The sequence below is a fragment of the Arvicanthis niloticus genome, chromosome 10, assembly GCF_011762505.2.
Source record: "Arvicanthis niloticus isolate mArvNil1 chromosome 10, mArvNil1.pat.X, whole genome shotgun sequence".
Classification (NCBI taxonomy): domain Eukaryota; kingdom Metazoa; phylum Chordata; class Mammalia; order Rodentia; family Muridae; genus Arvicanthis; species Arvicanthis niloticus.
The window spans coordinates 82,298,929-82,321,179 of NC_047667.1; the positions used below are offsets into that span (position 1 = coordinate 82,298,929).

General features: G+C 37.8%; 1 protein-coding gene across 5 annotated transcripts in view; it reads left to right on the forward strand.

Moving 5' to 3' along the window:
* LOC117716170 (contactin-associated protein like 5-2) overlaps window positions 1-22,251 on the forward strand; it is a 737,433-nt gene that overhangs the window by 684,306 nt on the left and 30,876 nt on the right. For 3 of the 5 annotated variants that reach the window (XM_076941723.1, XM_034513110.2, XM_076941724.1), the window contains 2 exons: window positions 3,800-3,930; window positions 8,180-8,264. In XM_076941723.1, the coding sequence (XP_076797838.1) occupies window positions 3,800-3,930; window positions 8,180-8,264 (216 nt within the window). Of the gene's footprint in view, window positions 1-3,799; window positions 3,931-8,179; window positions 8,265-22,251 lie in introns of those variants that run through there. The other 2 variants (XR_013113069.1, XR_013113068.1) reach the window with 2 other exon arrangements.

Here is a 22,251-nt window from a genome sequence, read left to right on the forward strand (position 1 = left end):
AGAATCTGGTTTTGAAGCCACAAATGTAACATAAAAACCTGACATAATAGTGCATGTCTATAATCTCAGCACTCCTAATATGAGTACTCCTAACATTCTCAGCATAGGAGGCTGAGAATGGAGAATACCCTCAACTCATAGGCCAACTAACCAACCATGAGCCATGAGACCTAGTCTCAATAAAGATAGAAAACAAAGTCAGGACATATGACATTGTCTCTTGACTACACATATGTGCACCCATAGCCACATACATGTGTGCATATACACAATCACACACACACACACAAATTACAAAGACTAAACAAGAACTAACAGAAATGATATCAGAACATGCACATTCTGGAGCTGAGAGGTTGACATACATAATGTGTAGGAATTACAGATATTGTTGTTTGTTTCCTTCAGTGTTCTTAAAAGCCAGGGGAGCTGGCTTGGTCAATAAAATGCTTGCTGTGGAAGTTGAATATTGATCCTCAGTGTTCATGAAAAAGCCAGGTCTGGTGATCTGTAACTAAAATCCCAATGCTAAGGATGCTGAGACCTGAGGACTTATAGTGTTCCCTGGCTGACCTGACTAACCAGTCACTATCAGTGAGTTCCAAGTCAACCATTAGGAAATTCTGTTGCAATAACTTAGATGAAGATAAACTAAGGACGACATTGTTGACATTTAGCCTGTATGGGTGCACAAGTGGGTATGCACACTGGTATATATGCATGTTCTACATACAAATTATTCACACACACACACACACCAAAGAAATATCCTGACTTCTAGAGACTTTACAGCTTACAGTCAATACATCACAGTGTATGTTAGGATAAAAATGATAACAGGGGATAACAGGACTATGATCTTGAAAAATCCAGCTAGTTTCCTGAGAAATACAACATCATGCTGAATTATGAAGGATGAGAAAAAAGAAGCCTAATGACAAAACTTCCCCTATAGAAGGCCCTTCTACGAGGGAAGAATGGCCTTTTGGGCTGCTTCATTCTAAAGGAAGCCTATGATCTTTGGAAGCAGGTAGATTTAGTTTGTTCACCACCTGACTCTAAAAATTATTAAGTAAATATATTAAGAAATTCTTCAATACCCAACTCATTTTTCTAGATGAACACAGAGGGCAAATCCTCAACCATAATGAGATAAGTTTAATAAGACAAATGATACAATTCTGTCCAGTTTGATGAGGACATTATTTTAGGATGTGAATGTGGTTTCTTTGAAGAAGCATCCCCATCACTATGTTTAGTTCCAATTTTTTTTCTGTAATATAGGTTTTGTATTATCATTTTCAATTAAATACTTTTTATCATATTAATATATTCATTGTGTGTTTTATATGAGTATACATTGTGACATGCCATATGTGTAGAGGACATAAAAACCTTCATTTCATAGTTTCACCCTTCTATGTAGATGGAATCCAAGTAATAAAACACCTTTACCTGTTGAGACATTTAACCAGATGCCACTATTATTTTCAAGTAGTAATTCATACACACTTACACACACACAGAGACACACACACACAAATACACACACATGCATACATACATATATAAACACACACACACAAACGCACACAGCTGGAGAGAGAGAGAGAGAGAGAGAGAGAGAGAGAGAGAGAGAGAGAGAGAGGGAGAGGGAGAGGGAGAGGGAGAGGGAGAGGGAGAGAGACGGAGACAGACATACACATAGACAGAGAGAAACAGAGAAAGAAATAAAGATATAAATTTGTCTCAAAGTTATAGACATGAAGAAATAAGATAGATATGATTTGAGTGCTTCAACATTAAAAAATACCACTAAAATTTTATGGGGTACTTGTGGAGACCATAGTGCATTCTATTATAAATGTTTATTTCAGAAACATTTGAAAAAGAGGAAATAACTACATTTTTTAAAAATCACTTTTCAGCGAACCGCCGGTGGCTCGGCCCTTAAGGCTCCTGCCCGCAGAGGGCGCCCTGTCTCTTGGTGCGCCGGTTCGAGTCCCGCTCTCTCCCGTCTCCTGTGATGTTGTCTCGAGGAAAAAAAAAATCACTTTTATTTTTAATTTTTGTATTGTAAACAGCAAATCTCTGCCCATGGTCATGCAGAAGTGTCCTCTGAATGCATAGCACTGCTAATTTGCAATAGAGAAAAAAGTGAGACCACGTGGGAGATAAATGTAGAATGATGCACTGTTCTCAATGCAATTCTGACTAGGCACTTTCTCTGTGGTAGCCTGTTACCTCTGAAACTATAAACCTAAAGCATTTACCAATGTCTAGTTTTGAGAGAGAAGTATGGGGAAAGGAAACCCTAGGGAAGAGAGAGACAATAAATATTATATTTCACAGAAGGATACACAAAAAAGAAAGGGGATTTCAAGCACTGGAAAATGAATAAGAATATTAGTCTTGAACATATGCCTGGTCTTTTCCTGTGGTTGCCAGCAATAGAAAAATGAGTGAGTTGATGAAAGTCAAATAAAAGCAAAAATGTAAAGAACTGGATTTGAATCATACTTCTAGGCCCAAATTTGAGTAAATGTACTCAAATTTTCTCCTTAATGTCCCTCATAGTGTGACAGTGTGCTATGTTCACAACACTTTCTGCTATCTTGTGTACTCAAGGACAGTTTTTGATGTCTGGGGGAAAGTCCAACTCTATAATGTAGCTGACCACAAACAGTGGGCAAAGCATCATGTGTTATGCACTTGGGCCACTTTGCTCAACCATCTCAGGCAGCCAGGTTGGAAATGGGAGATGAGTACATGCCTGGGTTAAAGAATCCAGTGAATGTTTGTTTTCCATGTCACATTTTTACACAGAGGAGCTTTCAAATTGAAAAGTAATATTCAAACTACTGTAGCTATTCTAGTTTTACTGTACTGCTTTGTCTTCCTGCATCCCTCAATTCTCTTCCTCTTCCTCACACACTAAAAGGAAATAAAGGGAAGTCCTTTATATGCCTTTTTTCAGACTCTCCTAAATCTGTTTAGTTTCCTTTCCTTATATAAATGCACTCTTATACCAGATTCAGTAAACTGGTTTTGTGACTCTGTGGATAGTGAGCAGTGTCTTGAAAAATATTCTCCTGATAAAATTTGAATTTCCTAAGGAACCATGAAAGTTTAGATTGTTCACCTTGCCTTAACTAGACCATACTTAAACTGAAGACATTACATTACATCTCAGTGGATAAAACAGGAAGGTCTCTCTCCTAAGCTCAAGAGAAGGAAAATGATTGCAAGAAAACCATATCATGAGAGTGAGGATGACATGTTCATGTTCTCACATTACAAAATAAGTCTGTGGATATGTGTGTCAAAGTAGACCTCTTATTTCCACTCTCCTCTTCTACTCCCTCTCTCCTCTCTTCCTTCCTTTCTCTAGCTAACTCCCCTTTTGCTTTTCTTTCTAGTTGCTTTTTTTTGAGTCACGATTTTACTGTGTAGCCCAACTGGCTTGAAAAAACTTGACATTCCTTTTTCAGTTTGCAAAGTGTTAAAATTACAAGATTAGACCATTGTACTGATCTTAAGCTAGCATTTTAATTTAAAATGACACATTCAGAAACAACAGTAACAACAATAACACAGAGGCACACTCACTTTAATTATTATCTATATTCAGAAGCTTGTATTTCAACTCTGATAAGCAGATGGATTTTTAAAAAATTAATGCCAGGATATTGAGTCCCAGAAGAAAGAAATAACCAGTTTATGAACAATTTGGTGACGCCTTTCTATGTTGTGCTTGCTATTGTAAATTCTAATCCCCCTGCTTTTTTTTTCTTTTAAGGAAGTTTGCAGATTCAATATCGACTAAGAGAGGGAGAACGTCACATGTTCACCATTAGCACAGAGAATCTGGCCAATAGAAGAGTCCACCTGGTGAAGATGAACCGTGATGGACCAGAACTTTCCATTCAGGTACTTCACTTCTCACCTTTCCACACAGCCTACACTCCAAGGATTCTTTATCAAACATGTCTGAGCTCCATCAAACCACATACTGCCATGTTCCTCCTTCTCACTTGGATTGTGATCACCTGGGACATGCTAGAAATGCACATTCATTTTTATTGGATATTTTATTTACATTTTAGATGTTATCCCTTTACCCCATACCCACCCCCCACCCCGGCCCAGGAACCTCCTAGTCCATCCCCCCTCCTCCTGCTTCTATGATGATGTGCCCCTACCTACCCCCCATTCCCACCTCTCCACCCTCGAATTTCCCAACACTCGGCATCTAGCCTTCATGGGACCAAGGATCTTCTCTCCCACCTATGCCCAACAAGGCCATACTCCCCTACATACACAGCTGGAGTCATGGGTCCATTCCTATGTGCTCCCAGGCTGATGGTTTAGACACTGGGGAGCTCTGGTTGGTTGGTATTGTTGATCTCCTCATGGGGGCGCAGACCCTTTAAGCTCCTTCAGTCTTCTCTCTAACTCCACCATTGGGAACCCTTGATCAGTTCAATGGTTAACATTGAGCATCCACCTCCAAATATGTCAGACTCTGGCAGATCTCTAAGAAGATAGCTGTATCAGACTCCTGACAGCATGGACTTTCTGGCACCCACATCAGCATCTACCTTTGGTGACTGCATATGGGATGGATACCCAGGTGGAATGGTCTCCAGACGGTCCCTCCATCAGTTTCTGTTCCACACTTTGTCTCCATATTTACTCCCTTGAGTATTTTGTTACTCCTTCTAAGAAGGACTGAAGCACCCACACTTGGTCTTCCTTCTTCGTGAGCTTCATGTGGACTGTGAATTGAATCTTGGGTATTTCAAGCTTCTGGGCTAATACCCAATTATCAGTGAGTGAATACCCTGTGTGTTCTTTTGTGATTGGGTTACCTCACTCAGGATGATATTTTTTAGTTCCATCCATTTACCTAAGAATTTCTCAAATTCACTGTTTTTAATAGCTGAGTAATATTCCACTGTGTAAATGTACCACATTTTTGTATCCATTCCTCTATTGAAGGACATCTGGGTTCTTTCCACCTTCTGGATATTATAAATAAGGTTGCTATGAACATAGTGGAGCATATGTCATTGTTATATGTTGGAGCATCTTCTGGGTGTATGCCCAGGAGTGGTATAGCTGGGTCCTCAGGTAATGCTATGTCCAATTTTCTGAGAAACCACCAGACTGATTTCCAGAGTGCTTGTACCAGCTTGCAATCCAACCAACAATGGAGGAATGTTTCTCTTTCTCCACATCCTCACCAGCATCTGCTATGACCTGAGTTTTTGATCTTATCCATTCTCACTGGTGTGAGGTGGAATCTCATGCTTGCTTAGATTTGCATTTCCCTGATACTAAAAATATTGAACATTTCTTTAGGTGCTTCTCGGTCATTCAAGTTTCTTCAGTTGAGAATTCTTTGTTTGCCTCTGTACCCCATTTTTAATAGGATTATTTGTTTGTCTGGAGTCTAGTTTCTTGAGTTCTTTGTATATATTGGATATTAGCCCTCTATGGATTGTAGGATTGGTCAAAATCTTTTCCCAATCTGTTGGTTGTCATTTTGTTCTATTGACAGTGTCCTTTGCCTTACAGAAGCTTTGCAATTCCATGAGGTCCCATTTGTCAATTCTTTTTTGTTTTGTTTTGTTTTTTTGTTTGTTTTTTTTTTGTTTTTTTTTGTTTTTTTTTTATTTATTTTTTATTTTTTTATTTTTTTGTCAATTCTTGATCTTAGAGCATAAACCATTGGTGTTCTGTTCAGGAACTTTTTCTCTGTGCCTAGGTATTCAAGGGTTTTCCCCACTTTCTCTTCTACTAGTTTCAGTGTATCTGGTTTTATGTGAAGGTCCTGTATCTACTTGGACCTGAGCTTTGTACAAGGAGATAAGAATGGATTGATATGCATTCTTCTACATACTGACCTAACCTTCAAAGAAGACCTAATACCATTTCTCTTCAAACTATTCCACAAAATAGAAGCAGAAGGAACACTACCCATTTTGTTCTATGAAGCTACAACCATGCTTATACCTAAACCTCACAAAGAAGATCCAACAAACAAGGAGAATTTCATACCAATCTCCCTTATGAATATCAATACAAAAATACTCAATAAAACTCCCACAAATCAAATCCAAGAACACATCAAAACAATAATCCATCGTGTTCAAGTAGGCTTTATCCCAGAAATGCAGGGATGGTTCAATATTCAGAAATCCATCGATGTCATCCTCTATATAAACAAACTCAAAGAAAAAAGCCACATGATCATCTCACTAGATGCTGAGAAAACATTTGACAACATTCAACATCCCTTCATGGTAAAAGTCTTGAAAAGATCAGGAATTCAAGGTCCATACCAAAACACAGTAAAAGCAATATACAACAAGCCAGTAGGAAACATCAAATTAAATGGAGAAAAACTTGAATCAATCCCACTAAGATCTGGGACTAGACAAGGTTGCCCACTCTCATGCTATCTATTCAATATAGTGCTGGAAGTCCTTTCCAGAGCAATTAGACAACAAAAGAAAGTCAAAGAGATACAAATAGCAATGGAAGAAGTCAAAATTTCACTATTTGCAGATGATATGATAGTATACTTAAGTGACCCTAAAACTTCCACCAGAGAACTCCTAAACCTGATAAACAACTTCAGCAAAGTGGCTGGATATAAAATCAACTCAAACAAATCAGTAGCTTTCCTCTACTCAAAGTATAAACAGGCTGAGAAAGAAATTAGGAAAATGACACCCTTCACAATAGCCACAAATAAAATAAAATATCTTGGAGTGAATCTAACCAAGCAAGTGAAAGATCTGTATGACAAGAACTTCAAGTCTCTGAAGAAAGAAATCGAAGAAGATCTCAGAGGATGGAAAGACCTCTCATGCTCCTGGATTGGTAGGATTAATTTAGTAAAAATGGCCATTTTGCCAAAAGCAAACTCCAGATTCAATGCAATCCCCATCAAAATTCCAAATCAATTCTTCATATAGATAGAAAGAGCAATTTGCAAATTCATTTGGAATAACAAAAAACCCAGGATAGCAAGAACTATTCTCAACAATAATAGAACTTCTGGGGGAATCACCATCCTTGACCTCAAACTGTACTACAGAGCAGTAGTGATAAAAACTGCATGGTATTGGTACAGAGACAGGCAGGAAGATCAATGGAATAGAATTAAAGATCCAGAAATGAACTGACACACTTATGGTCACATGATCTTTGACAAAGGAGCTAAAACTGTTCAGTGGAAAAAGAACAGCATTTTCAATAAATGGTGCTGGTTCAACTGGAGAAATTCAAATTCTTGAGTCCCCCATGAGAGTTATCCTATCATAAACTACTGGAGAGGAGAAATCACTGGCCATTCTAGTTGTGCTCCAGCTTATTTACCTCTCAACCAGATTAAATGAAGAATAAGAATTAATGAATGAAAACAGGAAAGTACAGAAGATTGTAGAATGGGCTATAGAGATTGGAAGAATCTACTGTATCTGACTAGATTGAGAAAAATCAAGACAGATTGGTGGTGCAGCACAGGAAGAAAAAAGAGGAGGGGGAGGAAATCAGATTCAGCAAAACTGGAAGGCAGGAATGATTACTAAAAGAGCACCCTAGATATCAAGGCCAGGGAACCCATCTGTGACTTTTGTTCAGGCTTCCAGTGCAGGTTGATGAGCCAGCTCTGTCAGTGCCAGCAATATTTTTATCCTTTCATAAAGTATTTATCAATGTATGCTTCATGACTAGGAAGTCCTACAGTCCATACCTGAGAGCAGGTCAGGAATACAGAAAGAAATAAATAGTGATGACTGAAAGAACAAGAGGGGAGGAAGAAGGGGGAATGAGCTGCACAGCTAGGTCCCATTTAATATGGCAGAGCAGTTAACAGATGGGCTTCTCTATTTACTTTTTTCAGAGAAGAATCCTTTGAAAATTCCCAGTGGGGAGATTAATACATGACAATTGCCCTATAGGGTTTCTAAGGGAATGAAAGCCCCATGAAAGATTTTATTTTACAAGGAGTAAAGAAAATGGACTTTATGTGCATTGTGGGACAACTAGTGGTACATTTCAAATCTCATTTGAGAGAGAATTCTGTAACCTATAAGTGGTTTACAGATGGGATTGCTTTATGCTTTCTGAAAACCTGGACTGATGGCTATGTTTTATTTTCCTACAGATGGACCAGCAACGCTTCAGCTATAACTTCTCCCCAGAAGTGGAGTTCCAGACAGTGAGGTCACTCATCCTAGGGAAAGTCACAGGTCTGTTTTTCTCTTCTATATATTTCATAGACGTTGTTAAACTTGGTGAATTTGTTACCTCTGTTGGTGTGTTCAGTGATTCAGATCTGGAGACATTGAACCTGACTGCAGTCTTGATGCAGGCTTTGAAACAGGATATACTAAAACATACATGTGGTAATGATGAAGAATACCATTTATAGCTGCTTTATTAATTGGTTAGTTTTTACTTTCTGTTCTTTGCATCTTAGATACTTCTGCTTTGTATATAATGTGATTTTCCTGTTTTTGAGCAAAACATTTTAGATATATTATTTTTCTGCCTTAAAGTCTCTGAATTTATAAACTTTTATTTGAAGGAAGGTATTGATCTCATCTTGACTCTCAGAAGATCATTTTGCTAGACAGCTGAAGGGTGTTCTATGTCTTATGGGGGAGAGGGAAGGGGCAGAGTGTGAGCGAGAGCGAGGGGTGGGGGGGAAAAGGAAGGCAAGAGGGAGAAGGAACATGAGAGGAAGAGTGAAGGGGAGAGATAAAGAGAAAATGAAGTGGAAGAGGGTGAATGAGAGAGGGGACAAAGGAGAGATTGAGATGGAGAGAAAACACAAATGCATTCTGAGTGGTTTTAGAGACAGGTGTACTGTCTCATGACTGCTACCAATGCATACTTCTCCCAGCTCTGCATCCATGATATATTGACAGGAACTAGAAACTGTCTTTATGAGGAAAGATCACTCTGAGAAAATGCCAGATGTGCTTTCCAGACACTGCCATCCTTCCTATGACCAGATTTGAAGTGCAGAAATGCCAATGAATATACCACTTATTTCTTGTCTCCTTGATTTGAAATCTTATTAGTTGTTTCTATTTTTGAAAGTTTGAAATTACTACATGCCCAGCAAGACATGCTCTGATTGTGTGTTTGTAAGCATAAGAAACTTGGTGTGTAGGTGTGTGTTGATGTTTGTAATTTTATGTGTCTGGTTATAGATTTATTTTAAAGTTTTATGCTTGGTATTTTTATACTTCCTAAGTCTATTAATTAGTTCATACATATCTTGGTATCTATTCAAATTTAGTATTCATCTTCATTCATTAATGTTCAGATTCTCAATGTATCAACTATTGAGTATTTCACATTCTAAGTATTCAACTCTGAGATCTGAATTCAACCAATTTTGTACTGTCTAATTATACCCTCACATATTTTATGCTTTTCAAAACTTTACTGTCAAAAAGTATGGATTTTAGAAATATTAAACACTTAGTTTTTTACTAGTGATTGTGTTTGTGTGTGTGTGTGTGTGTGTGTGTGTGTGTTTGTGACAGAGAGTGGGGAATGGGTGCATGCCATTGAGCACTTGGATCATGAGATCAAACTCAACTCAGGCTCATCAGACTTGATTTCCAGACTAAATTTTATTCACCTTAATCTTTGATTTTTTTATTTCCCTCAGTTGTGCTTAATTGCAATTAACATAAAATGTTAATCATATTAATTGATTTTTTTGCATGGCTTGCATTAAAATTCTATTATTTGGAAAAAAAAAAAAAAAAAAAAAAAAACCCTGTTAATTAAGGAAACCTACTTGTTTCTTTTTGGTTTTCTTCTGTTTTAAAAACATACTGGCAATCATTATTGAATACTTTGTCTCTTCCAGTTGTATTCTCTGATTTCTGGGGATATATGTCAGTTACTATCTTTTTTTTCTAAGTTGTTTCCCTAACAGATTCTTCTCTGTGGGTTATGTCTCAGTGTATAAAAATGTGTGCATGTGTGCACATTCATGTGCTGACAAACACATATAAAAATATATTCATACATATTTACTTGGAATTGACTTCTGAGAACATGTAGGATGGCAAATAGATTATTTCCCTCCTGGGAAGATTTGCATTTGTTCAACCAGATGTCACATGGAAATTCTGATTAAGATAATTTCAGTCTCTCAGTTTTTCTTTCTTGTGCAGAACAGAAGTGTAAATTTAAATTCTGAAGCTCAATGACATTAAAACTTTTGGAAGTACTTCTCAGAATAAATGTTGTTAATGCTAGTACTGAGATATATGATTTTTTATTTTATTTTTTTTCCTGATTTCATAGCTCACTCATAATCCCTCCCCCCACATTGCTCTCTCCCACCTCTTCTTTTTAGTTAACAACTTCTTCTCAAATCTGCTCTGATTCTATTTCTTTTTCCTACACATTGATTTGTTTACAGTCATCTGTTTTCTCTCTACTCAGGATCTCATCAAAGGTGAGGATGGCATGTCACATACTTCCATTTGCATGAGGAAATTTTTCTTCTGCTGTGATTTCCCTTAAACACTATCTTCCTCATGCAAGGTCTTCAGACTTGATTTTCTCAGTCTCCTTTAAAGGGGTTTAGTTGTTCCTCACCCCTTCTCACCCCTACCCCAATCTTTAATACTGCCCCATGACTAAATGCCTAGGTCCTAAGAGACCTCTTCTGATGGCCATTAGAATGTAGATGTGGGTAGGGTATGTGGTTCAGTGAGTAAGATCTCTTATGTATGAAGCCTAATGAGCTCTGTTTACTCTCCAGATCCCACATGAGAGAAGAGATTTGACTCTTGCAAATTTTCCCTGATTGCTGCACATTTGCTATGGCATACGTGTCCTCTCCTTCTTAAGTAAATAGGTGTAATTTAAAAATAAAAACAAAATGAAAGGGAGCCAAGGAACTAGGTCCAAGCTTCAGTGTAGCACAGAAATGGAGAAAATAAGATGTGTTTAGGAAGAAATGAATGTGTTAGTATCAATCATGTCACACAAAGGGATAGGGTTCAGCAGATGTCGCTTAGCCCTGGTAACAAATGCCATAAAACTACACAATCTTTAAAAAGATTGCTTTGAGGGACAGTTTCTTCTGTAAAATAAAGATCTCTAAGCATTTTCCATAGTAGATTCTTGGGGGAAATATATGTAAAATTTGTCTGTTTTTTTCAACAGTGTTTCATTCCAAACCAAACCAAATTCATTCATTTTCTTTCTGGGAAAGGAAGAAACAATTCACTGTCTTAAGATCTGCTGATTTTGCACATACTCTGTACCAGCCCTGGTCCTTTAGGCATCATGATAAATGGAAGAGATTATTTTCTGAGGGATTCTGAGTTGGAGATACTAGCCCATAAAGAGAACCAATGCCATTATCTACATTAAAACTGAGATGGGGTGGGCAAGATGGCTTGTTGGGTCCTTTTCATCAAGCCTTACAATGAATTTGATCACTGGGACCTACATAGTGGAAGGAGAGAACTAACTTCCCCATATTGTCCTATTTTCTACATATATGTACTATAGTATGCAAATACACATATCACACAATAAATGAATGATAAAGATGAGGTATGTTGGCTCTCTATGAGTGAAAAAGTTCTGGAGTGAATATTTCAATTATCAGTTTTCAACTGACAGCCCCAAATTATTACAGTGCCTCAGTGGTGGGAAGACACTGAATACCATGCCCTGATCATCCATAATCTATGAATATGGAGGAGAAAGGATTTATTTTGTGATAACTATTGTAGTGGTGTGAATGAGAATGGCCTCTATAGACTCATATATTTGACTAATCTTGGTCAATTGGTCAATTAGTAGAATTTTGAGGACATGTGGCCTGGATAGAGGATTCTCTCTCTCTCTCTCTCTCTCTCTCTCTCTCTCTCTCTTCTCTCTTCTCTCTTCTCTCTTCTCTCTTCTCTCTTCTCTCTTCTCTCTTCTCTCTTCTCTCTTCTCTCTTCTCTCTTCTCTCTCTCTCTCTCTCTCTCTCTCTCTCTCTCTCTTCTCTCTCTCTCTCTCTCTCTCTCTCTTCTCTCTTCTCTCTCTCTCTCTCTCTCTCTCTCTCTCTCTCTCTCTCTCTCTCTCTCTCTCTGTGTGTGTGTCTGGTTGGTTCAGGTATACTTGCGGAGGCTGGAAGTCTTCCTTTATTACTCTCCATCTTATTCACTGAGGGAAAACTTCTCTGTCAAGTCGATAGTTCAACAATATTGCTAGTCTTACTGGCCAACCTTCTTTAGTAATCTTGTCTTCATGTTCTGACTATGGAATGAAAGAGGAGGTTCCCACATGCCAAGCCAGCATTTCTCTGGGTTCTAGAGACCCATAAATCCTATCTTTACATTTGAAAATCAAGAGATATTAACCCTGAGCCACTTATATCTTGTTATAACACAGCCAACTCTTCAGCCTCACTTGACCACCCCATAAATTTTGAATTAAAAACATGCAATGTCCCTGATAGATTCTAAGTGTCTGTCAAATTTTCTTTTGAATTTTACCAGTCATACTTCTCTCATCTACCCTTCTAACAATCTGTCTTCTAAGATTCCACAGAACAGCTTATCAAGCTTTGACAACTCAATAGTTTTTCTCAGGCAAAATTCCAGTCTTCCTTCCCAAAATCCTTCCCAAAAATCATGTTCAGGTCTGTCACAGCAATACCCCACAATCCTGATCAATTCTGTCTTAGTCAGGGTTCCTATTATCATAATTAAATACTATATCCAAAAGCAGCTTAGGGGTGGGTTATTTCACACATGATTTAATATAATAGCTCATCTTTAAAAACTGTCTGGACAGGAAATCAACATAGAAATCTGGAGGCAGGAACTGATGTGGAGACCATGGAGGAATGCTGGTTATAGCCTTATTTCTCATGGCATTTTCTGCCTACTTTTTCTTTATAGAACCAAGGACTACCACCCCAAGAATCAAGTTGAACCACCAATAATGGGGTGGTTTTTGCAACATCAATAACTAAGTAAGAAAATGCCTTATAAGCTTGCCTGTAGCCTAATCTTATGATGGAATTTTCTAAATTTAGTCTCCTTTCTCTTAGATGACTTAAACTTGTGTCAAGTTGATATAAAAATTAACCATCATAGCATGTTAATCCAATACAATACTTAGCCTAAATACATTGTTTAGTTTTGCCTCATGAAGCAGAAATGTACATTATAGCATAGGTATCAATGATATATTGACTTCTTACTTAGTTGAATCTGAGAACTGGAGGTATAGCTTAATTTGTAAAGGATATATACCTCTGGCCTTCTCACATGCATACAGAACACACATTCAAAAATATATGCATACACATAAGAAAGCACGTGCATGCGTGCGCACGCACGCGCGCGCGCACACACACACACACACACATATACACACATGGAAAAAAAATTAAAAGTGTTTAGCATCCAGGAAACACTAGCCTTGATTGTCAGCAATTCATAAATGGTGAATGGAGGTATAAACCTGTATTCACAACACACAATAAACGGGAACAAATTATGTCAGAAATTCGATGTCTACCTCAGGTACAGAGAGACTTCATGGCCTGCCTGGGCTGGATTAGACATTGTATCAAACAAAGAGAAAAGTTAAACCCAGATAATCACATTTGCTGTCATTTAAGCTGCCCCATTCTGTAGCAAAGCTGTTCCAAATAGATTCTAACAGTGTGTATTTGTCAAGCTAGTATTAATATCATGGAAGCTACTCTAATGTTTGAAGGTTTCAGACATTATTTCTCTCTTTCTTAGCAATCTATAATTCTGAAGCTTCAAATGGAGAACCTGAGACTTCCTTATGGATTTATTCTCTTGCTAAAGTTATACTATTGGTATCACATATTGCTTTTTGTTATAGTAAAAAATGTGTATGGATATGTATATGCATGTGTGCACATATGTGTACATGTATATGAATGTGTGTGCATTGTATGTTTGAATGGGCATGTAACAGTGAGTGTGCTTATATGTATATGTGTGGCTGTTTGTAAATATATGTATGCTTGTGTATGTAGTAGGAACATGAAAGCTATTATATTCTATATTAACTCCCTCTGGTATAGTGTCATGCTCTGCAGCCTGAACTACTATATGTGCAGGTAGTTCTAGAGACTACCTACACATATCTTTATTTTTACAGTGATACATAAAAGTTAGGTGAAAAACAAATTGACTTGGAATTAAATATCTCTGGGTTACATTTTTTGAAGGTTACTTGACAAGATTACTCACCACTAATGTGACCTCTGTAATGAGCAATATTGATTACAAACTTGAGAGTATATAGAATTGCCTAAGGAGACAAACTTCTGTATATGACCTTGGGGGAGATTATAGATTGAGTTAATTGAAGTAGGAAGACTCACCTTGAATGTGGGTAGTACTATTCTATGGCTGGAGACTTGGACTGAATGAAAAGGAGAAAGAGATCTGAGCACCAGTATTCATCTCTCTCTGCTTCCTCATGGTGGGTGCAATGAGCCCAGAGGCTGCATCTATAACTACCTTGTCATGATAGTCTGCATCTTCAAGCTGTCAGCTAAAATTAACCCTTTCTTTCTTAAACGGTTTCATTATATTAAACAAAAAAGTAACTAATACAGCCTGTATGTGCCTCAGTCTCCTGATGCTTGATACCGGAATGGTGACAGTCCCTTACTGCATTTACTTAATGGTAGGTTTTCAGGCATATAAAGTGTGGAGCTATGCAACATTTCATGACAGAAGATGTTCCTAAGCTCCCACAATGCAGCTGTCCTTTAGTCTTTCTTGCTGGCATTTCTCTTCCTGACCAGGGACACTGCTATTGACTTGTTTGTCCATTGCCTGGGAAGTCCGACCTAGTCTTGTAAATGTCAGTGCTGATAAGACAAGAAACTGAAAAAATTCATATAAGAGTAATAAACTTCCTGAGGAGCTTTGGAGGGTCTCATCAAAGTGTGCTGATTTAGGGCACACATGACAGCACATTATAAAGTTACTGTGTTACCTTCCTCCCTTGAAGCTCTCTAGTACTGTTTTGTTGATCTGCAGCATCTGATCACAGGAAGAAATAAACATATCAGCCTACTGTGGAGTAAGCCTGACTTGCAATCTGAGAGAGATTATGTGATTTATCTCATTGTTGTGACAAAGTGTTTAACCTAAGAGACTTAAAGAAGATACGTCTTTTGTTGGCTCACAGTTTAGCGGTACAGTCTGTTATGGTAGAGGGGTCATGGTATGAGGACTGGGAAGCAGATGGTCACAGTGTCTTTGTAGTGAGTGATGGGTGCTGGTACTCAGCTCTCCCTCATTATTCTTATTCAATGGAAAGCTCTGAATCAGAGAAGCATGATGCCCACAGTAGAAATGAGTCTTCTCATCTACATTTACTCAATCTAAAATGTAGCCGCCCACGGCCACAAGTAAACTGGGTACACCTGAAAGGGGGGCTGGGAATTGAAGGGGGAAGGAGGGCGAGAAGAGATGAGGCCAAGACAAAGTTCTCTGATCAAGGCCCCAAGCTTTAATGTTCAGCTCTCAATTTAAAGGGGAAGACCCAACCCACAACCCCTCCTGGTTTCAGATGGGTGGGATAATCCATAGTCCGTTCCAGGTCATGGCCGGAGATGTCTCAAGGCAAGCCCAGGGGCAGTTCTGCTTCTGTGTTCTGGGCAGCCAAGGTGGGTAACTCCACATAGATCCTGTCACTTGACTTTGTTGTGGTAAACAAGGTCTCTCAGGCTTGCTCATGGTGGGGGGAAGGTACACTAAAAACTCCCTCCAGACATACCCAAAGGCTTGTCTCCTAGAAATCCTATATCCTATCAAAATGAAGTTGAGTAAAAACCAACAAAATGGTGATTATCATGTTAGTCCAAAGCTGTTGAGAACTGCCCACACTTCCCAGCCCCCACATCAAGCCCTGAATTTTCTCAGTATTCCTCTTTTGCATTTATTACCTGCTTCTCCCCGGGAGACTGTCATCTTTTTCTGTTATCTTTTTTATCCAAACCCTTTTCATTAACACCACCAGATGCACAGCCCTTAATGTTGTGCATTTATTCTATGCATATTTTATTCTACAATTCCTTTCATTAGTACATTGCTGACAGACTGCAGTAGGCATAGACCTGCATTCATTTCATTGATTTTAAAAATCCATACATTCCTTTTCACCTCCCGTGGAAAAATAACAAAAAGTAACTTGTGAAATATCTGGCTTATTCTGAGTTGCAGTTCCATGGAAATAAGAGTCTGTCATCTACCATGCTGGTAGGTAGGAAAGACATAGCATTGGGAGCAGGAAGCTGCTCAATCATAATGAATCTAGACCCTGGAAGCAAAAGTAGAACAGAGAGTGGAGTGATATTCAAGCCTTTTTTAAAAAAGTACTTCTGCCCAAAATCTCCACCTTCTAAAGTTCCAAGACATTCACAAATAGCAGCAGCACCAGGTGGAAATGAAATGATCACTATGGGAGACTGTTACATTCATAATACCACAGTCACCACTCTGGTCTGTTCTATACTGGGGTATTTTTCAAGATTAAAGATTATGGGTGTCAAGACAGAAGAAGATTTAGGTAAGGAGAGACAGTATGTTACTCCAAAACTTGCTCATGCAATAGATTTTCATGGTTGAATGAAACTGGACTTAGCTGTGAATGTGAACTCACCTCCCATGTCTCTCTGTCTCTCTGTCTCTCTGCTCTCTCTCCAACAACTGTATCTCACTGTCATTGTCTAGGAGGGTGTGTTTTAAGGAAATTTAGGAGAGGTTAGAGATGGAGTGAAAACTAATCAATGAGCTCATGGTCACTGGTAACCTCAGTCAGGTGTAGAGAATCAATAGTTGTCAAATCTTGACTTCATTTCTGGTATTAAAAATCCAGTTTTAGTAGAGAAAAAATTATATGCAAGAAGTTAATTATACAACAAGTGATCTTTAAAGCATTCAGGTTGCTGTTTCTAGCAAAAGGAGAGATCAAAAGTCAACACTGTCATCGGGCTATTACTGCCCTGTTGACCCTGGGCAGAAAGCCAGACCTTCTTTGAGGAAAGTGACCCCCCATACTACATATGTGAACAGTTGCCTCTAAGCCAGAGCCTAGAGCTAAAGTGTATTCCACCATAGGCTTCAAATTTCAGACAAGGAAGCTCTGCCTATGTCATCTGCTCTGTCAAGAGACAACATTTTCTTGTATCTTCTGGCAGTTCTTTTGGTATATTGTGAAAGCTGATACCTGATCCCATAGATTTGTAGAGCAATTTTTCCAGGATCCATACAAGGCATTGCTATAAAGGGGCATAAAGCTAAACTCCAGTTCCAAGTTTGAATTATCTTTTAAATAAATCACTCATTCAATGGTATATAATGAGTGTTTGTGCATGTGTGTATATAAGTGTGTGCATGTTTGTGTGCTTTTATATGTGTATGCATGTGTATATTTGTGTGTGTGGGGGGGTGGGGGGGTGTGTGTGTTTGTGGGTATACTTCTGCACTTGTCTGTGTGTGTGTGTGTCCATGTACCTTAGTGTGTAAGTTAGCATTTTATTGAGTTAATGGAATCAAAGAAATAGATTTTTAAGAGAAAATTAGACTTATTTAGCTTACAGTTTTAGAACCTTGAAGTAAATACAGAATAGTGCTATATTCAGTGGTTCTTCAGGAACCTGTTTTATGTGGTGAGTACAGTTTGACACAGAGTCCAGAAAGAGATTCATAGGATCAGAGTCAGTATCTCCTGAAAAACTCCTTAATCTCCTCTGAGAGCACTATGATAGAAGACTTCAGGATTTTGTGGACAAAGCCTCAACTCAGGAACATTCTGGGTAACCACCTCTAATAACAACAGTATGAGTATGCATATGAAAATACATGCCATTGTCAATATAAGATATTTGAATATCCAGTTGTTGTGAATCTGTGTCCATAGACACGAGTATCTGTGGTAATCTGTAACTATAGGAACCTTTCTCTGTCTACACAAATATGTATATATGAGTATATACATATAAACTTCTACATAAACAAGTTTCAGGATCTATGTTTGTACATATTTGTATGTCTTTTTATGTGGATACTCATATGCTTGTTTGTTTTCCAGCTTTTTAAAATTTCTCTCTCTCTCTCTCTCTCTCTCTCTCTCTCTCTCTCTCTCTCTCTCTCTCTGTGTGTGTGTGTGTGTGTGTGTGTGTGTGTGTGTGTATTTGTGTAGATGTATGTTTTGTGCATGTATGTATGTATATGTGTTTGTGTGTGTATATGTGTGTGTGTGCACATGTGGCTGCAGGTACATATGCATGGATGTGTACCTGTCAACACTGTAAGTTTTTCTTTCAGCTCTGTCTAACATTTCTTTTCTTTTTTATTTTCCATTCTCTTGTCTTTTCCTTCCTTTATTCTCTCTCTCTCTCTCTCTCTCTCTCTCTCTCTCTCTCTCTGTATGTCTTTCTCTTTCTCTATTTTTTGAGACAGAGTTTCCCACCATCTTTGAAGCTGAAGAATAGACTAGGCTAGCAAAATAACAAGTCTCAGTGGTCCTCTTGTCTTTATCTCCCTACTGCTATAATTTCAAACATGTGCAACCATGCCTTCAGGTTAATTCATACTTATATTGTTTCTGGGGCTTAAAAGTAGATCCTCATTCTTGCAAAGAAAGCACTGTACCAAGTAAACTCTTTTGCCTAGTCAACTTGCTTTGTATTATGGCTTTAGTTGTTTTGCCAAGTCAAAGCATTTTCAGTCTTATTACATGATGAATTTCTGCTGATCTTATAATATTTGCTTATATTTCAGAACAGATGATCAGAGTTCATTAGCAGAAAATGAACATGAATAAAAGGTCTAAACCTTTAAGTAGAAGAACCACTGTGTTTATCATTAGGCCAACATTCGTGGGGCAAACAAATTTCCTATGGAATATTCCACTTTTTAATGGAGAGGAAGAAGTTCTGAAAGTTATGTCAAGGAAGAGTGGCATGGTGCACTTGTTGTTGAAAAGTGTGTTATTTCAACAGTTTCCATTGACATTTGTGGACATTGTTGTTTATGTTTCCTTTACTTGCCTATCACACAACTGCAGTCTCATAGCACTTTTTTTTTCAAAGGGAATCATGGGTATTTCAGTTCTAGGAGGAGTTTTTAATGGGTCAAGCACTTGCCTTGAAGCCATTTAGACTGGAATTTGTATTCCTGGAAGACATGTAAAGCCAGACATTGTACCATGCATGTGTAGTCCCTATGTGTCTAAGACAAGACAGGAGGTGAAATAAAAAGACACCCAGAAGCCGTCAGAAAAACTATATTGAGATAATTATTGGGGAACTAGAAACACTGTTTCAAACAAGGTAAAAGTTGATAACTAACAACTGAAGTTATGTTTAATCGCCATATATGTTACATGGAATATGCATGTCACTATTCATATACATAAACATATGGGTATATACACTGACATACACACAGACAGAAACACACACCTACACACACACACACACACACAGAGAGAGAGGGGGGGAAGGGAAGATCTTTGTATCCTTGTATGAGGTATGCTTAATATTGCCTGGGAAAGTATGGATTTTAGTTAGCAAACATCATGCAGGATTAACCAGGATTCAACAAGTAAATATAATAAGTCTTGATAATATACTGAAATTTGTTGTTCACAATTGGAGCCTGAGATTCTAGAGGCTGGCTAAAATGTCTTAAATTTAAGGACTGGACCAGTGAAAATCTCAACCTATACAAACAGTAATGAGCAAAGTTTGCTGACCAAAGTTATGATGCTTTCCTCCTATGGAAAGCTTAGAGGCACCCAGTTTTTAAGGCCTACCTCTTGCTGTCACTAGGCACGTACATACATCTATATTATCTTGGGTGGGATTCATCCTTTTCTAAAGTCAACTCACTAAGGATTTTATTCATGTATAGTACCTGTGAATAACTGAGTATGGTATCTTGCTAATATAAACATGACATATTAGTAGCACATTATGTGAAATTCTCTTCATTTTTGTTTTTTTCTACTAAATTTGAATCTATCTATATGACTTAAAATTATTTATTTTAAAGACAGCTATACAGATTTGTCAAGTTCATATTCCACGTGTATATCAGGATACTACATGGTATTTCATTGCATAGTGAGCTTTAATTATCATCCAAATGCCACCTACAATCATCTAAGAAGAGAGCCTCAGTCAGCAGGTCTGTGAGAGACTGTATTATTTAAGTTACTTGATGCAAAAACAGCCAAGCCACTGTGGGAGGCTGCAATCCTGAGGCAAGAGTTCCTGGAATCTTTAAGAATGTAGAAGTCATGCTGAGCACAAGCAAGCAAACAAACTTATATGTGTCCATTTTTCTTTATTCTCACCTATGGGTGTGAGATTACTAGCTGAAGCTCCTATCTTGAATTCCTCATAGTGGTAGACCTTAACCTGGAATTGCAACCTAAAAATATGTTCCTTTCTTCTCTAAGTTACTTTTCATTAGCGTATATTACAAAACAAAACTAAACAAAACAAAAGTAAATGATCTTTACCAACCTTTTAAGAAGCAACTTGAGAGCCACAGAATGTCATAGTATATATGACAAATTCTAAAACAGTTGTCATTTTCCTGAGAGGAGCTGATCCCCATATGAGTATATCTTTAGTTTGTGACTCTTCTTTGAGAAGTTCACACCCTGTATTCTTTGTCCTTTGATTTTTATCTTTCAAATAAACTACTTGTACTCTAATACTGTCTTTGAGGAATTTAAATTAATGCATTAGAGTTGCAGATCAGAGTTCAGAGAGTACTTACTATGATTTCCCAGATGTGTGTCTTAGAATGAAGAATTGGAACAGGGGCACATGAATACTAAGTGATAAGATAGATATTTATTAAGAGAACATGAATGAGGATAGCAATGTAAGAGATCTCTGGGAAGGTTCAGAAACCTGTGGTTCTGGGCATGAGAGTCCAAGTCTCTGATCCTTAAAAGGTCATCTGTCTAATCCCCATCTTCTATATTTCTAGATATCAGGCTTGCTTCTTGTATGATTTCTCGCATTCAACCATTCCTGTGAGGAAGAATTTTTAGTTTTTCAAAAAATGAATTCAGATATTAAATTTTTCTTGTGTATATGTGTTCATGTGTATATATCATTTAACATACCTCAACAGGTCTGTTTACAGATGGGCATGTGTATATGTGTGCAGAGGCCCAAAGTTGGCATTGATTGTTTTCCTTGATTGTTCTCAGTTCCCATTATCAGATTCTCTTGATGTAACCCAGGGTTCACTAATCATCTAGTCTAGTTAACTATCTTGTCACTATTATCTCCTCTCTCTGTCTTCCAAAGATTGAGATCACACTTGTGACTGACTTACTTTCCAGTAGATTATGTGATCTGAATCTTTCAGGATCTCAAGCTTTTAGGAAAAAAGCTTCATCAACTGAACAATCATACCAGTTCTAAAACATTAATCTTGTACCTTTGTTCCTGCTCTATATGTCAGACACTTTAACATCATATATTCACTAGTTGATTGAATTGGCAGGTGAACCCAGGTTGTCTTCACTCCAAAGATCATCTGTATTCTATTATTAATCTCTTCAATAAAAAGCACACAAGGCATAAGTCTAAGTCTGTAGTGTGCACAATTATAGACAAACATTCAATGACTACACAAATAGAAGAACAATCATGGAAAAGCTGAGTGAAAGTGAAATATAAGCAGTTTTGTGTTGCTGAGAAGTTGATGCATTGGATGTAGTCTCCTTCCACAGTTGGGCTATTTAATGTAATGTAATGTAATGTTTAAACATTCAGTGTTTGCCATATGCTTGACAGTGAGCTATAGCAACTTGACCTTCAGAATAGCATTTAACACTCAACAGACAGATAACACACAGTTCCAAAAATCTGTTACTACACATTGAAGTGCTACATTGTCTACCATAACTAGCATCTGTTTTGTAACATCCCAGGAGTTTGAAGTCTGGAAACTTGAGTTGCTCCAGATGGCATAGGCTGCATTTTCAAGTCTTCTGGTGACTAAATAATAGGGACTTTGGAGGAAAGTAAGCTCACCCTTCAGAATCTAAAGGATTTACTCCCATGTACGTTGCTTCAATCAGACTGACAAGTTTTTTTAGAGTATCTTCACACAGTCTCTCTGTCAGAAAAGAACATTGAACATGCAGCTGGCAACATCAATT